The sequence below is a fragment of the Salvelinus alpinus genome, chromosome 3 (genome assembly GCF_045679555.1).
Source record: "Salvelinus alpinus chromosome 3, SLU_Salpinus.1, whole genome shotgun sequence".
Taxonomy (NCBI): Eukaryota; Metazoa; Chordata; class Actinopteri; order Salmoniformes; family Salmonidae; genus Salvelinus; species Salvelinus alpinus.
The window spans coordinates 4,301,975-4,317,440 of NC_092088.1; the positions used below are offsets into that span (position 1 = coordinate 4,301,975).

The 15,466-nt window shown below is 41.4% G+C and overlaps 1 protein-coding gene across 1 annotated transcript in view; it reads left to right on the forward strand.

The window, feature by feature from the left end:
- Positions 1 to 191: 191 nt before the first annotated feature.
- The window catches only part of slx4ip (SLX4 interacting protein), a 57,500-nt gene continuing 42,225 nt past the window's right edge, over positions 192 to 15,466 (forward strand). Inside the window, exons 1-2 of the mRNA XM_071391081.1 lie at positions 192 to 504; positions 838 to 888. Of these exons, the coding sequence (XP_071247182.1) occupies positions 862 to 888 (27 nt within the window). The 5' untranslated portion in view covers positions 192 to 504; positions 838 to 861. The remainder of the gene's footprint in view (positions 505 to 837; positions 889 to 15,466) is intronic.

Sequence of the window (15,466 nt, forward strand, 5' to 3'; positions counted from 1 at the left end):
TGAAATGTGTATTATAATAGTATATGAATTATTCTATTCGTTGTCTATGGTGAAATGTGTATTTTCCTGGAGGTTATTTGATGAGAAACAAAGGCTTCTGTTGGCCAGCTAAACCATTTCCATGACAACAAAGACCCGCTATGGGGTCCTAAAAGTCACGTGATACATTTTCAAAACATTCGGCGGAAAATGGTCGTAACTAGTTACCACAGCCACAAAGTCATAATTAGGTCTAAACCCAGCCTATTTCTACTGTTAATATTTTTTAAATCTGATTTTAAAACGAACCCTAACCTGAAATGTAACTACAATGCTAACCATAACCTTTGTTTTAATGCATTTCTACGATAAAGCCCCATTTGTACTTTGTGGCTGTGGTAACTAGTGACATCCGCGGAAAATAAGTTGGTATGCAGCTATTAAATAAACATAGCTAGCCAACGTTACAGCTCGTCCTGAAGTCATATAATTGCATAACAGTCGGTTTCTTGCTTGTTAGCTACGGTAAATACAACAAACACGGCTTACAAGCTACCTAACGTTAACTAGTTTAGCTGATTATCTTGTACGTCATGTTCAGCAAGAAAAGTTTTGTAGCTAATGTTACGCAACAGTAACATCTACAGTAGTCTGGTAAAATAAGTATTGCAATTACTATCCGTTGTTCCATAGCTGGATATCTAATGTATGCTAGCTATTGTGACTCAAGCAAAAGCCACAGTTAGGTTACTTTGTGGTTCCCCATCAGGTAACATAAATCATTGTCATGTTTATGAAAGGATATGGTGTGGGCAAATCTAAAGAACATTAACGTTACATGTTTGTTTCCGGTCGTAGTTACTACTACTAGACTCAACAAGAATGGCTTCTCACAAGGTTGTTGTCAAGGTAAGTGGAAAGACACCCTAAAGAAGTGGACTAACGTTGTTTTATTCATCTGACTGTTATTGCTCTGTCTTCGGGTAACTGATAAACAATTTTATTATGTAATGTTTGACGCATTCGATGATTGGATATGATGGTCCTAGTAATCCGGGATCCTTGGGACATCCCTACTCCATTGAAGTTGACATTTTAAAATGGTTAAAGACATGCTACAGAACTTTGGCAACTACTAAGCATAAGCAATGGCGGTTTGTGCCGTTAAAGATTATGGAGGACCATTCATTTTTTTTTTTATGAGCATGGCCTTATTTCTATTACAGCATATTGGATGACTGTCATTCATATTCCATTCACCCAGTTCAATGTAACATCGATAGGTTTAGGCTACTACATGATACTTGAATTTGCCCTATACCCATCATGAGGTTGATACAAACTAGCCTATGAATGAAAGTTTATAATGTAGGTGTACAGGTGGAGAGACAAGTTGGAGTAATCAAGGTGGCAGACAGTGACACATTCAATACCACCTTGCACACTCACATCTAGATGATATGGGGTGTAATCATTAGTACAAACAGTTGAAAAAACATTCCTTTTTGCAACTAAAACAAGAGTTTCTATTGGACAAATTCAGGTAAGTCCCGCCCCATTTCATTGCGCTGGCATCCGTTTAGTTAACGTTTTTCAACAGAATTGGCGGAATGAATACACCCCTGATCACCTGAATACACAGTTCACTTTTAATAGCAGCCACATACAGCCTCATCACTGGCTCGATGTATAACTCCTTCTCACGTCTACGCGCTCTCCTCCTCTCACCTTTCCCTTCGCTTGTGGACTAAGGTGAACAACAAATCAAGTAAAATTGTTTTTGTCACATGTTTCATAAACAGCCGATGTAGACTAACAGTGAAATGCTTACATACGGGCTATTTTCTAACAATGCAGAGTTAAAGATAAATAAATATATAGAAATACTAACACAAGGATTAAATACACAGTGAATAACGAATAGAAATAACGAGTAGAATGGTTATGGTTATATACAGGGAGTACCGAGTCGACGTGAAGGGGTATGAGGTAATCGAGGTAGATATTTACATATAGGTAACGTGACCAGGCAACAGGACAGATAATAGACTGTAGCAGCAGCGTATGTGCAAAGAACTTTGTGAGTTAGTGCAAAAAAGTGTCAATGGAGATAGTCCGGGTAGCCATTTTGATTAACTATTTATCAGTCTTATGGCTTGGGGGTAGAAGCTGTTCAGGGTCCTGTTGGTTCCAGACTTGGTGCATTGGTACCGCTTGCCGTTCGGTTGCAGAGAGAACAGTCTGAGGCTGGAGTCTTTAACAAATTTTTTGGCCCTTCCTTTGTCACTGCCTGGTATAGAGGTCCTGGATGGCAGAGAGCTCGGCCCCGGTGATGTACTGGGCCGTACACACTACCCTCTGTAGCGCCTTGCGGTCGGATGTCAAGCAGTTGCCATACCAAGCAGTGATGCAGCCAGTCAAGATGCTCTCGATGGTGCAGCTGAAGAACTTTTTGAGGATCTGAGGGCCCGTGCCAAATCTTCTCAGCTTCCTGAGGGGGAAGAGGCGTGGTCTTGCCTTCTTTACGACTGTTGGTGTTTGGACCATGATACATTCTTAGTGATGTGGACAGCGAGGAACTTGAAGCTCCCACGGGGGGGCCCAGGTGGGAATAAATGAATAAAGCCGAAAGCTTACCTTGACTTGGAAGAGTTGCAGTGTTCGATAGCCTTAGCCAGCTAGCTAGAGTAAATAGCATTCCTCTCTGTCAGATTGTTGAGTAGGCTAAATTAGCTGCATTAGCTAAGTATGTGAACGGTAAGCTATTTATTATGGCCATTGAAATGCTAGCTATTAAAATTAGATCCAACAAGAACATCAAGGAGTTAGAAATCCAGTGGATAAAAACTAAATTGTCGATGTATGTTGATGACTCTAGTCTGCATCTGGATCCCTGCACAGTCTCATTGTACGTTGATGACTCTAGTCTGGATCCCTGCACAGTCTCATTGTATGTTGATGACTCTAGTCTGGATCCCTGCACAGTCTCATTGTACGTTGATGACTCTAGTCTGGATCCCTGCACAGTCTCATTGTATGTTGATGACTCTAGTCTGGATCCCTGCACAGTGTCAATGTATGTTGATGACTGTAGTCTGGATCCCTGCACAGTCTCATTGTATGTTGATGACTCTAGTTTGGATCCCTGCACAGTCTCATTGTATGTTGATGACTCTAGTCTGGATCCCTGCACAGTCTCATTGTACGTTGATGACTCTAGTCTGGATCCCTGCACAGTCTCATTGTATGTTGATGACTCTAGTCTGGATCCCTGCACAGTCTCATTGTACGTTGATGACTCTAGTCTGGATCCCTGCACAGTCTCATTGTATGTTGATGACTCCAGTCTGGATCCTTGCACAGTCTCATTGTATGTTGATGACTCTAGTCTGGATCCCTGCACAGTCTCATTGTATGTTGATGACTCCAGTCTGGATCCCTGCACAGTCTCATTGTATGTTGATGACTCTAGTCTGGATCCCTGCACAGTCTCATTGTATGTTGATGACTCTAGGCTGGATCCCTGCACAGTCTCATTGAACATCTTGGTCACTTTTCTAGCTTCTCTGACTAAAACCTAATAATGACAAGTGCACCATATTACGTATTGGATCGTTAAAAGACAGTGTTTACACTACCTTGTAGTTTACCAATAAAATGGGGGGGGGATGGTGAAGTAGACATACTCGGTATTCACATCTCAAAAAATATAAATGAACTTACCACAATTTCAATTAGAAAGTTAGCAAAAATAGATAAGATTCTGCAACCATGGAGAGGAAAAATCACATTGATTAACTCTTTGGTCCTATAACAGTTTACTTACTAATGGCACTGCCTACTCCAGACGACTCGTTTTTGAAATCATATGAGCAAAAAATATAACATTTTATTTATTTATTTGGAATGCTAAACCAGACAAAATTAAACGTGCCTATTGATATAATGAATATTTGGGCGGCTAAAATGATTAAATATTAAAGCTTTAAACCTCTCACTAAAAGCTTCACTCGTATATATATTATACTTAAACCCAAACTGGTTCTCCAGTAGATTATTAAGGCTCATCCTTTGTTCAAACATTGCCTTTTCTCCTTCATACAGATTACATCTTCTCATTTCTGACTAATTGAAAATGGAATTTTGTTTAAAGTATCGCCCTTTCTTAAACAACCCACACAAAGCTGGTTACAATTTCAGTTTTATCTTCCAGAAAAGATAGAACAGCCGTGAGTTGTGGGGTTAAGCTGAAATATACTAATTTAGCTTATGCTCTCAGTACTAGATTAACTATCTGATCCTTTGATTGGATGGACAAGATGTCGGTTCATACTGCAAGAGCTCTGATAGGTTGTAGGACGTCGTCCGGAAGTCATGATAATTGCTGTTTAAATCTATGGAAGTGGGTGAGAACCATGAGCCTCCTTGGTTTTGTGTTGAAGAGGACAGAAACAGGCTGGTGTACGGCTACACCATGGTGCTACCCTAGAGGGTGCTGTTGAGGCTACTGTAGACCTTCATTACAAAATAGTGTTTTTTAATCAGTTATTTGGTTTTCTCTCTCTGTGTGTGTGTGTGTGTGTATTTATATTATGCAACAATTTCAACAGTTTTAATGAGTTACAGTTCATATAAGGAAATCAGTCAATTTAAATAAATTCATTAGGCCCTAATCTATGGATTTCACATGACTGGGCAGGGGCGCAGCCATAGGTGGGCCTGGGATGGTATACCCACTAGGGAACCAGGCCCAGTTTTTCCCCACAAAAGGGCTTTATTATAGAAAGACTCCTCTGTTTCTTCAGCTGTCCTGGTGGCTGGTCTCAGACCATCCCACAGGTGAAGAAACCGGATGTGGAGGTCCTGGGCTGGCGTTTACACATGGTCTGCGGTTGTGAAGCCGCTTGGACATACGGCCAAATTCTCTAAAATGACATTGGAGGTTGCTTATGGTAGAGAGATTAACATTAAATTCCCTGGAAACAGCTCTGGTGGAAAATCCTGTAGTCAGCATGCCAATTGCAGGCTTCCTCAAAACTTGAGATATAGCATTGTGTTGTGTGACACAACTGCACCTTTTAGAGTGGCCTTTTATTGTCCCCAGCACAAGGTGCACCTGTGTAATTATCATGCTTTTTATTCATCTTAAAATGCCACACCTGTTAGGTGGATGGATTGTCTTGGCAAAGGAGAAATGCTCACTAACAGGGATGTAAACAAATTTGTGCACAACATTTTGTGCGTATGGAAAATTAAATGTTAATTTCTCTACCATAAACCGCGTCCAACATCGTTTTTATAGAACTTGGCAGTATGTCCAACTGGCCTCACAACCGCAGACCGCGCAGTTTTTGGTCAACAGTTTTCGACACCTTCGAGAGTCCATCTGCCAACTCAATATTAGGAAGGTGTAATTAATGTTTTGTTCACTGTGTTCTTAGTACTAGTCATTTAGACTACCACTAGAGGGAGCTGTTGCTGTACATTTGTGAAGTCTTGTCTCACGTCCACAGGGCATCTCTGCAGCCATAAATGAGTTGATTTCATAAGTCAAGTGTGTAAGCAATGTGTTCTTGTTCAATTCAAATTCTAGGGACTTGTCTCTCAATTTACATAATTTGAGACCAACTGCGATTCCAATAACTCAAGTGAACACCATAGCAAACCCTTGGCTGGTGGTCTAGTGCTGTTCAGTGCCTTGTTTTTAAAGTGTCTGTCCACTTGAAGCTTTCCCCCTGGTTTTGTCAAATGTCTGCTGTTCCCTTTTCCATAGCCGAGGCTGGGTTTCTACCCAGCCAACAGTGGAATTGTTTTAATAATGTCATACCAAGGATCATTTAGCTAGTTGATTTAGAATTTTAGGACCCCTTGTGGGTATAAAAAAAAAAAAATGATACTTAATTTTTTTTTGAATGAACTGTTGAATTTGGCCTTACTGCTATTAGCCCATAGATAATGCATTTAATAATATATTAATTAATGGCAAAACATATACTCAAAAAATTTATCCAAATTAAGTTTGAAGTTTCTGTCCTATATCTGAGAGAAATAAGAAAGATCAGTATATTTCAGGTTTGTTTAACCACTTTTGTTTTGGGCACTAAAATACATCTGTTAATTTTTTCCAAACTGGGTTGTATTCATTATGGCAATTTTGTAAAACATTTCTCAAAATGGAAGCAAGCTGAACAAAACAGGGAGGGACCTACCTAAACTTGTCCAGTAGAAATTCTAATTTCTGTTTGGAATGATGATTAAACTCTTTACACTCTTGGTACCGGGTTACACTCTTGGTACCGGGTTATCTTCAGATAAGTCTTGTGGGGATGGTATCCCAAAACAACCAACATGTTCGTGAGAGTCTCATCTGTCCATGGTCTGGTCATATGAGTTTGTTAACCAAACCGTTCGGACACTACAGAAATTCTCTGATTTTCTAGATGTCTCCTGGTCTGACAAATACTGCTGTAACTCTGTCACCTTCCACCGTAGATACGGAAGGCCGACGTAAGCGGATGCAGTCTATTGAGAAGCAGATATCTCTAGCTTAAACTGACTCTAGAGGGTTTTACGGCATTACATGTATATTGTATGGCTTTATATCTCTTAGGACATTCATGCTGGTTTAACCAGCGCAAGGCTGAGCCTGAGGAATCTCCTGAACTAGCCCTGGCCATCCTCTCCTCATGGTTTCCAGGAGTAATGCACATCAGATGCGTCTGTTTAAGTGCAGAGCAGGAAAGCCCACTGGTCTCCTTCTTTTGTTTATGTTTCATTTATTCAAAGTTTAGGATAAGGAACAATGGACGTCTGCACTGGTCTCTCACGTCCTCCCTAATGCCCTGTTGCCCAGTTGACTAGACGTGACATTCACCCTCTTTCTGTTTCACATGCATGCCTGCATACACACAGTTCAGACAAACCTAATCACTCTCTCACCAGTTCATATAGAATACTCTCTCTCTCTGGGAGGTTTAATAAATGTTCCTTCCCAGTGGGTAGAGACTGTAACAGAATACTACTGTTACTCTGCCAGTGGGTAGAGACTGTAACAGAATACTACTGTTACTCTGCCAGTGGGTAGAGACTGTAACATAATAATACTGTTACTCTGCCAGTGGGTAGAGACTGTAACAGAATAATACTGTTACTCTGCCAGTGGGTAGAGACTGTAACAGAATAATACTGTTACTCTGCCAGTGGGTAGAGACTGTAACAGAATAATACTGTTACTCTGCCAGTGGGTAGAGACTGTAACATCAGAATAATACTGTTACTCTGCCAGTGGGTAGAGACTGTAACAGAATAACACTGTTACTCTGCCAGTGGGTAGAGACTGTAACATCATAATACTGTTACTCTGCCAGTGGGTAGAGACTGTAACAGAATACTACTGTTACTCTGCCAGTGGGTAGAGACTGTAACAGAATACTACTGTTACTCTGCCAGTGGGTAGAGACTGTAACAGAATACTACTGTTACTCTGCCAGTGGGTAGAGACTGTAACATAATAATACTGTTACTCTGCCAGTGGGTAGAGACTGTAACAGAATAATACTGTTACTCTGCCAGTGGGTAGAGACTGTAACAGAATAATACTGTTACTCTGCCAGTGGGTAGAGACTGTAACAGAATAATACTGTTACTCTGCCAGTGGGTAGAGACTGTAACATCATAATAATACTGTTACTCTGCCAGTGGGTAGAGACTGTAACAGAATAATACTGTTACTCTGCCAGTGGGTAGAGACTGTAACATCATAATACTGTTACTCTGCCAGTGGGTAGAGACTGTAACATCATAATACTGTTACTCTGCCAGTGGGTAGAGACTGTAACAGAATAATACTGTTACTCTGCCAGTGGGTAGAGACTGTAACAGAATAATACTGTTACTCTGCCAGTGGGTAGAGACTGTAACAGAATAATACTGTTACTCTGCCAGTGGGTAGAGACTGTAACATCATAATAATACTGTTACTCTGCCAGTGGGTAGAGACTGTAACATCATAATAATACTGTTACTCTGCCAGTGGGTAGAGACTGTAACATCATAATACTGTTACTCTGCCAGTGGGTAGAGACTGTAACATCATAATACTGTTACTCTGCCAGTGGGTAGAGACTGTAACAGACTAATACTGTTACTCTGCCAGTGGGTAGAGACTGTAACAGAATACTACTGTTACTCTGCCAGTGGGTAGAGACTGTAACAGAATAATACTGTTACTCTGCCAGTGGGTAGAGACTGTAACAGAATAATACTGTTACTCTGCCAGTGGGTAGAGACTGTAACAGAATAATACTGTTACTCTGCCAGTGGGTAGAGACTGTAACATCATAATACTGTTACTCTGCCAGTGGGTAGAGACTGTAACATCATAATAATACTGTTACTCTGCCAGTGGATAGAGACTAACATCATAATACTGTTACTCTGCCAGTGGGTAGAGACTGTAACATCAGAATAATACTGTTACTCTGCCAGTGGATAGAGACTAACATCATAATACTGTTACTCTGCCAGTGGGTAGAGACTGTAACATCAGAATAATACTGTTACTCTGCCAGTGGGTAGAGACTGTAACATCAGAATAATACTGTTACTCTGCCAGTGGGTAGAGACTAACATCATAATAATACTGTTACTCTGCCAGTGGGTAGAGACTGTAACAGAATAATACTGTTACTCTGCCAGTGGGTGGAGACTGTAACATCATAATACTGTTACTCTGCCAGTGGATAGAGACTGTAACAGAATAATACTGTTACTCTGCCAGTGGGTAGAGACTGTAACAGAATAATACTGTTACTCTGCCAGTGGGTAGAGACTGTAACAGAATAATACTGTTACTCTGCCAGCGGGTAGAGACTGTAACATAATAATACTGTTACTCTGCCAGTGGGTAGAGACTGTAACATAATAATACTGTTACTCTGCCAGTGGGTAGAGACTGTAACAGAATAATACTGTTACTCTGCCAGTGGGTAGAGACTGTAACAGAATAATACTGTTACTCTGCCAGTGGGTAGAGACTGTAACATAATAATACTGTTACTCTGCCAGTGGGTAGAGACTGTAACAGAATAATACTGTTACTCTGCCAGTGGGTAGAGACTGTAACAGAATAATACTGTTACTCTGCCAGTGGGTAGAGACTGTAACATAATAATACTGTTACTCTGCCAGTGGGTAGAGCCTGTAACATCAGAATACTGTTACTCTGCCAGTGGGTAGAGACTGTAACATCAGAATAATACTGTTACTCTGCCAGTGGGTAGAGACTGTAACAGAATAATACTGTTACTCTGCCAGTGGGTAGAGACTGTAACAGAATAATACTGTTACTCTGCCAGTGGGTAGAGACTAACATCATAATACTGTTACTCTGCCAGTGGGTAGAGACTAACATCATAATACTGTTACTCTGCCAGTGGGTAGAGACTGTAACATCATAATAATACTGTTACTCTGCCAGTGGATAGAGACTAACATCATAATACTGTTACACTGCCAGTGGGTAGAGACTGTAACATCATAATACTGTTACTCTGCCAGTGGGTAGAGACTGTAACATCATAATACTGTTACTCTGCCAGTGGGTAGAGACTAACATCATAATACTGTTACACTGCCAGTGGGTAGAGACTGTAACATCATAATACTGTTACTCTGCCAGTGGGTAGAGACTAACATCATAATACTGTTACTCTGCCAGTGGGTAGAGACTGTAACATCATAATAATACTGTTACTCTGCCAGTGGGTAGAGACTGTAACATCATAATACTGTTACTCTGCCAGTGGGTAGAGACTAACATCATAATACTGTTACACTGCCAGTGGGTAGAGACTGTAACATCATAATACTGTTACTCTGCCAGTGGGTAGAGACTAACATCATAATACTGTTACTCTGCCAGTGGGTAGAGACTGTAACATCATAATAATACTGTTACTCTGCCAGTGGATAGAGACTAACATCATAATACTGTTACACTGCCAGTGGGTAGAGACTGTAACATCATAATACTGTTACTCTGCCAGTGGGTAGAGACTGTAACATCATAATAATACTGTTACTCTGCCAGTGGGTAGAGACTGTAACATCATAATAATACTGTTACTCTGCCAGTGGGTAGAGACTAACATCATAATTAGGGATGCATGATATATCGGTGAACATATCGGATTCGGACGATATTAGCTATGCAGTTGAAGTCGGAAGTTTACATGCACTTAGATTGGAGTCATTTAAACTCGTTTTTCAACCAATCCACAAATTTCTTGTTAACACACTATAGTTTTGGCAAGTTGGTTAGGACATTTACTTTGTGCATGACACAAGTAATTTTTCCAACAATTGTTTATACAGATTATTTCACTTATAATTCACTGTATCCCAATTCCAGTGGGTCAGAAGTTTACATACACTTTTGACTTTAGTTGACTGACTTTAAACAGCTTGGAAAAATCCAGAAAATGACATCATGGCTTTAGAAGCTTCTGATAGGCTTATTTACATAATTTGAGTCAATTGGAGGTGTACCTGTGGATGTATTTCAAGGCCTACCTTCAAACTCAGTGCCTCTTTGCTTGACGTCATAGGAAAATCAAAAGAAATCAGCCAAGACCTCAGAAAAAAATTGTTGACCTCCACAAGTCTGGCTCATCCTTGGGAGCAATTTCCAAACGCCTGAAGGTACCACGTTCATCTGTACAAACAATAGTACGCAAGTATAAACACCATGGGACCATGCAGCTGTCATACCGCTCAGGAAGGAGACGCGTTCTGTCTCCTAGAGATGAACATACTTTGGTGCGAAAAGTGCAAATCAATCCCAGACCAACAGCAAAGGACCTTGTGAAGATGCTGGAGGAAACAGGTACAAAAGTATCTATATCCACAGTAACATGAGTCCTATATCGACAACCTGAAAGGCCACTCAGCAAGAAAGAAGCCACCGCTCCAAACCTTTGATGATCTTCATCAGATGACACTCATAGGACTTAATGTTACACAATACATGTATGTTTTGTTCGATAATGTTCATATTTATATCCAAAAATCTCAGATTACATTGGCGCATTATGTTCAGTAATGTTTTGCTTCCAAAACATCCAGTGATTTTGCAGAGAGCCACATCAATTTACAGAAATACTCATAATAAACATTGATAAAAGATACAAGTGTTATGCATGGAATTATAGATCCACTAATCCTTAATGCAACCGCTGTGTCAGATTTAAAAAAAGCTTTAAGGAAAAAGCACACCATGCAATAATCTGAGTACTGCGCTCAGAGCCCAAATAAGCCGTACAGATATCCGCCATGTTGTGGAGTCAACAGAAGTCAGAAATAGCATTATAAATATTCGCTTACCTTTGATGATCTTCATCAGAATGCACTCCCAGGAATCCCAGTTCCACAATAAATGTTTGTTCGATAAAGTCCATAATTTAAATCCAAATACCTCCTTTTTGTTCGCGCGTTTAGTTCACAAATCCAAATTCACACGACGCAGGCACTTAGTTCAGACGACAGTTCCATTTCAGTTCGTAGAAACATGTCAAACGATGTATAGAATAAATCTTTAGGATGTTTTTATCATAAATCTTCAATAATATTCCAACCGGACAATTCCTTTGTCTTTAGAAAGGAAAAGGAACGCAGCTAGCTCTCACGGGCGTGCGCCTGACTTAGCTCATGGCATTCTGCCAGACCCCTGACTCAAACAGCTTTTATTCTCTCCCCCTTCACAATAGAAGCCTGAAACAAGGTTCTAAAGACTGTTGACATCTAGTGGAAGCCTTAGGAATTGCAATCGGACCAAATTTTACACTGTATATTGGATAGGCAAAGACTTGAAAACCTCAGATTTCCCAGTTCCGGGTTGGATTATTTCTCAGGTTTTTGCCTGCCATATGAGTTCTGTTATACTCACAGACATCATTCAAACAGTTTTAGAAACGTCAGTGTTTTCTATCCAAATCTACCAATAATATGCATATCTTAGCTTCTGGGCCTGAGTAGCAGGCAGTTTACTCTGGGCACCTTATTCACCCAAGCTACCCAATACTGCCCCCCTGCCAAGAAGTTAACACAGGTGTGAGTTTTGACGCGGACAAGGCTGGAGATCACTCTGTCATGCTGATTGAGTTCGAATAACAGACTGGAAGCTTCAAAAGGAGGGTGGTGCTTAGAATCATTGTTCTTCCTCTGTCAACCATGGTTACCTGCACGGAAACACATGCCGTCATCATTGCTTTGCACAAATAGGGCTTCACAGGCAAGGATATTGCTGCCGGTAAGATTGCACGTAAATCAACCATTCGTCGGATCATCATGAACTTCAAGGAGAGCGGTTCAATTGTTGTGAAGAAGGCTTCAGGGCGCCCAAGAAAGTACAGCAAGCGCCAGGACTGTCTCCTAAAGTTGATTCAGTTGCGGGATCGGGGCACCACCAGTACAGAGCCTGCTCAGGAATGGCAGCAGGCTGATGTGAGTGCATCTGCACGCACAGTGAGGCGAAGACTTTTGGAGGATGGCCTGGAGTCAAGAAGGGCAGCAAAGAAGCATCCTGAGACCATGTGTGGGGTTGCTTCTCAGCCAAGGAAGTGGGCTCACTCACAATTTTGCCTAAGAACACAGCCATGAATAAAGAATGGTACCAACACATCCTCCGAGAGCAACTTCTCCCAACCATCCAGGAACAGTTTGGTGACGAACAATGCCTTTTCCAGCATGATGGAGCACCTCGCCATAAGGCAAAAGTGGTAACTAAGTGGCTCGGGGAACAAAACATTGATATTTGGGTCCATGGCCAGGACACTTCCCAGACTTTAATCCCATTGAGAACTTGTGGTCAACCTTCAAGAGGTGGGTGGACAAACAAAAGCCCACAAATTCTGACAAGCTCTAACCACTAAGCTACCTGCCGCCCCAACGCTCTAACCGCTAGGCTACCTGCCGCCCCAACGCTCTAACCGCTAGGCTACCTGCCGCCCAACGCTCTAACCACTAGGCTACCTGCCGCCCCAACGCTCTAACCACTAGGCTACCTGCCGCCCCAATGGTCTCAGCTTTCTCTGGAACAACCTCCATCTTGCAGCAAGGATCCCAAAGCAGTTCTGAAATTCTTCGGGCTCTTGAGGGTCGGTTTGTTGTTGATAAAATAAGTGTTTCATTTACATTTACATTTACATTTAAGTCATTTAGCAGACGCTCTTATCCAGAGCGACTTACAAATTGTTTCCATTAGTATTGAACAGGAACATGAAGGCTATCAATGTACTGTAACAACTGTGTAGCCTATGCTTTGGACATAGGCCCTTATCTTCTTATCGGAATGCCAGATCATATAATTTCAACGTCCTATATTGGTTTAATCTTCACTTCATATGTGTAGTCACATGTATTTAGTGTATCTTCCTTGGATATGGTCGCATCAGGTTTACCCTCAGAGGGAACACCACGTCTCCCACGAAGACTTACAGTACCAGTCAAAAGTTTGGAGACACCTACTCATTCAAGGGTTTTATTTATTTCTAGTTTCTACATCGTAGAATAATAGTGAAGACATCAAAACTATGAAATAACACATATCAAAATATATTTGAGATTTTTCAAATTAGCCACTCTTTGACGTGTCGATAGCTTTGCACACTCTTGGCATTCTCTCAACCAGCTTCACCCGGAATGCTGTTAGGATGACCATTCTTCTAATGAGCCCAGGTCTTTGTCTCTCTGTGTTGTCTTCAGGATGTTTGCTGGGGATTGTTAGCTGTTCAGGTACAGGACACCTTACTCCCTATATAGTGCACTACTATTAGTGCACTACTATTAGTGCACTACTACAAAAGTAGAGCCCTATCTAGGGAATAGGCCGCCATTTGGCATGCAGTGAGAGCTTCAGGCAGAGTCCTGTCTATTCCTCCTCTGGGTTATGTTCTTTATGAAATATAGACAGAGCTCTAAGATGTGATGCTAACATCCATCAGAATGAGAAGAGGTTTTGCTCAGGAGAGTTTACTCCTCTGCAAACAAACTGTCTGGAAATATCATAATGTGGGCCTGGGGTATATTTACACCTGCCTTGTGTCATAATGTGGGCCTGGGGTATATTTACACCTGCCTTGTGTCATAATGTGGACCTGGGGTATATTTACACCTGCCTTGTATCATAATGTGGACCTGGGGTATATTTACACCTGCCTTGTATCATAATGTGGGCCTGGGGTATATTTACACCTGCCTTGTATCATAATGTGGGCCTGGGGTATATTTACACCTGCCTTGTATCATAATGTGGGCCTGGGGTATATTTACACCTGCCTTGTATCATAATGTGGGCCTGGGGTATATTTACACCTGCCTTGTATCATAATGTGGGCCTGGGGTATATTTACACCTGGAATGGAAAAGAAAAAAGGAGAAAAGAACCAGACAGAGATGCTGTTTTATTAATTGTGACCGCATCTGCTGCCCTCTCTGTATAATGAAACACATGGCTGGTTAATGTCAGATTGGCTGCTGCCCTCTCTGTATAATGTAAACACATGGCTGGTTAATGTCAGATTGGCTGCTGCCCTCTCTGTATAATGTAAACACATGGCTGGTTAATGTCAGATTGGCTGCTGCCTTCTCTGTATAATGTAAACACATGGCTGGTTAATGTCAGATTGGCTGGTTAATGTCAGATTGGCTGCTGCCCTCTCTGTATAATGTAAACACATGGCTGGTTAATGTCAGATTGGTTGCTGCCCTCTCTGTATAATGTAAACACATGGCTGGTTAATGTCAGATTGGCTGGTTAATGTCAGATTGGCTGGTTAATGTCAGATTGGCTGCTGCCCTCTCTGTATAATGTAAACACATGGCTGGTTAATGTCAGATTGGCTGCTGCCCTCTCTGTATAATGTAAACACATGGCTGGTTAATGTCAGATTGGCTGCTGCCCTCTCTGTATAATGTAAACACATGGCTGGTTAATGTCAGATTGGTTGCTGCCCTCTCTGTATAATGTAAACACATGGCTGGTTAATGTCAGATTGGCTGCTGCCCTCTCTGTATAATGTAAACACATGGCTGGTTAATGTCAGATTGGCTGCTGCCCTCTCTGTATAATGAAACACATGGCTGGTTAATGTCAGATTGGTTGCTGCCCTCTCTGTATAATGAAACACATGGCTGGTTAATGTCAGATTGGTTGCTGCCCTCTCTGTATAATGAAACACATGGCTGGTTAATGTCAGATTGGCTGGTTAATGTCAGATTGGCTGGTTAATGTCAGATTGGCTGCTGCCCTCTCTGTATAATGTAAACACATGGCTGGTTAATGTCAGATTGGCTGCTGCCCTCTCTGTATAATGTAAACACATGGCTGGTTAATGTCAGATTGGCTGCTGCCCTCTCTGTATAATGAAACACATGGCTGGTTAATGTCAGATTGGCTGGTTAATGTCAGATTGGCTGCTGCCCTCTCTGT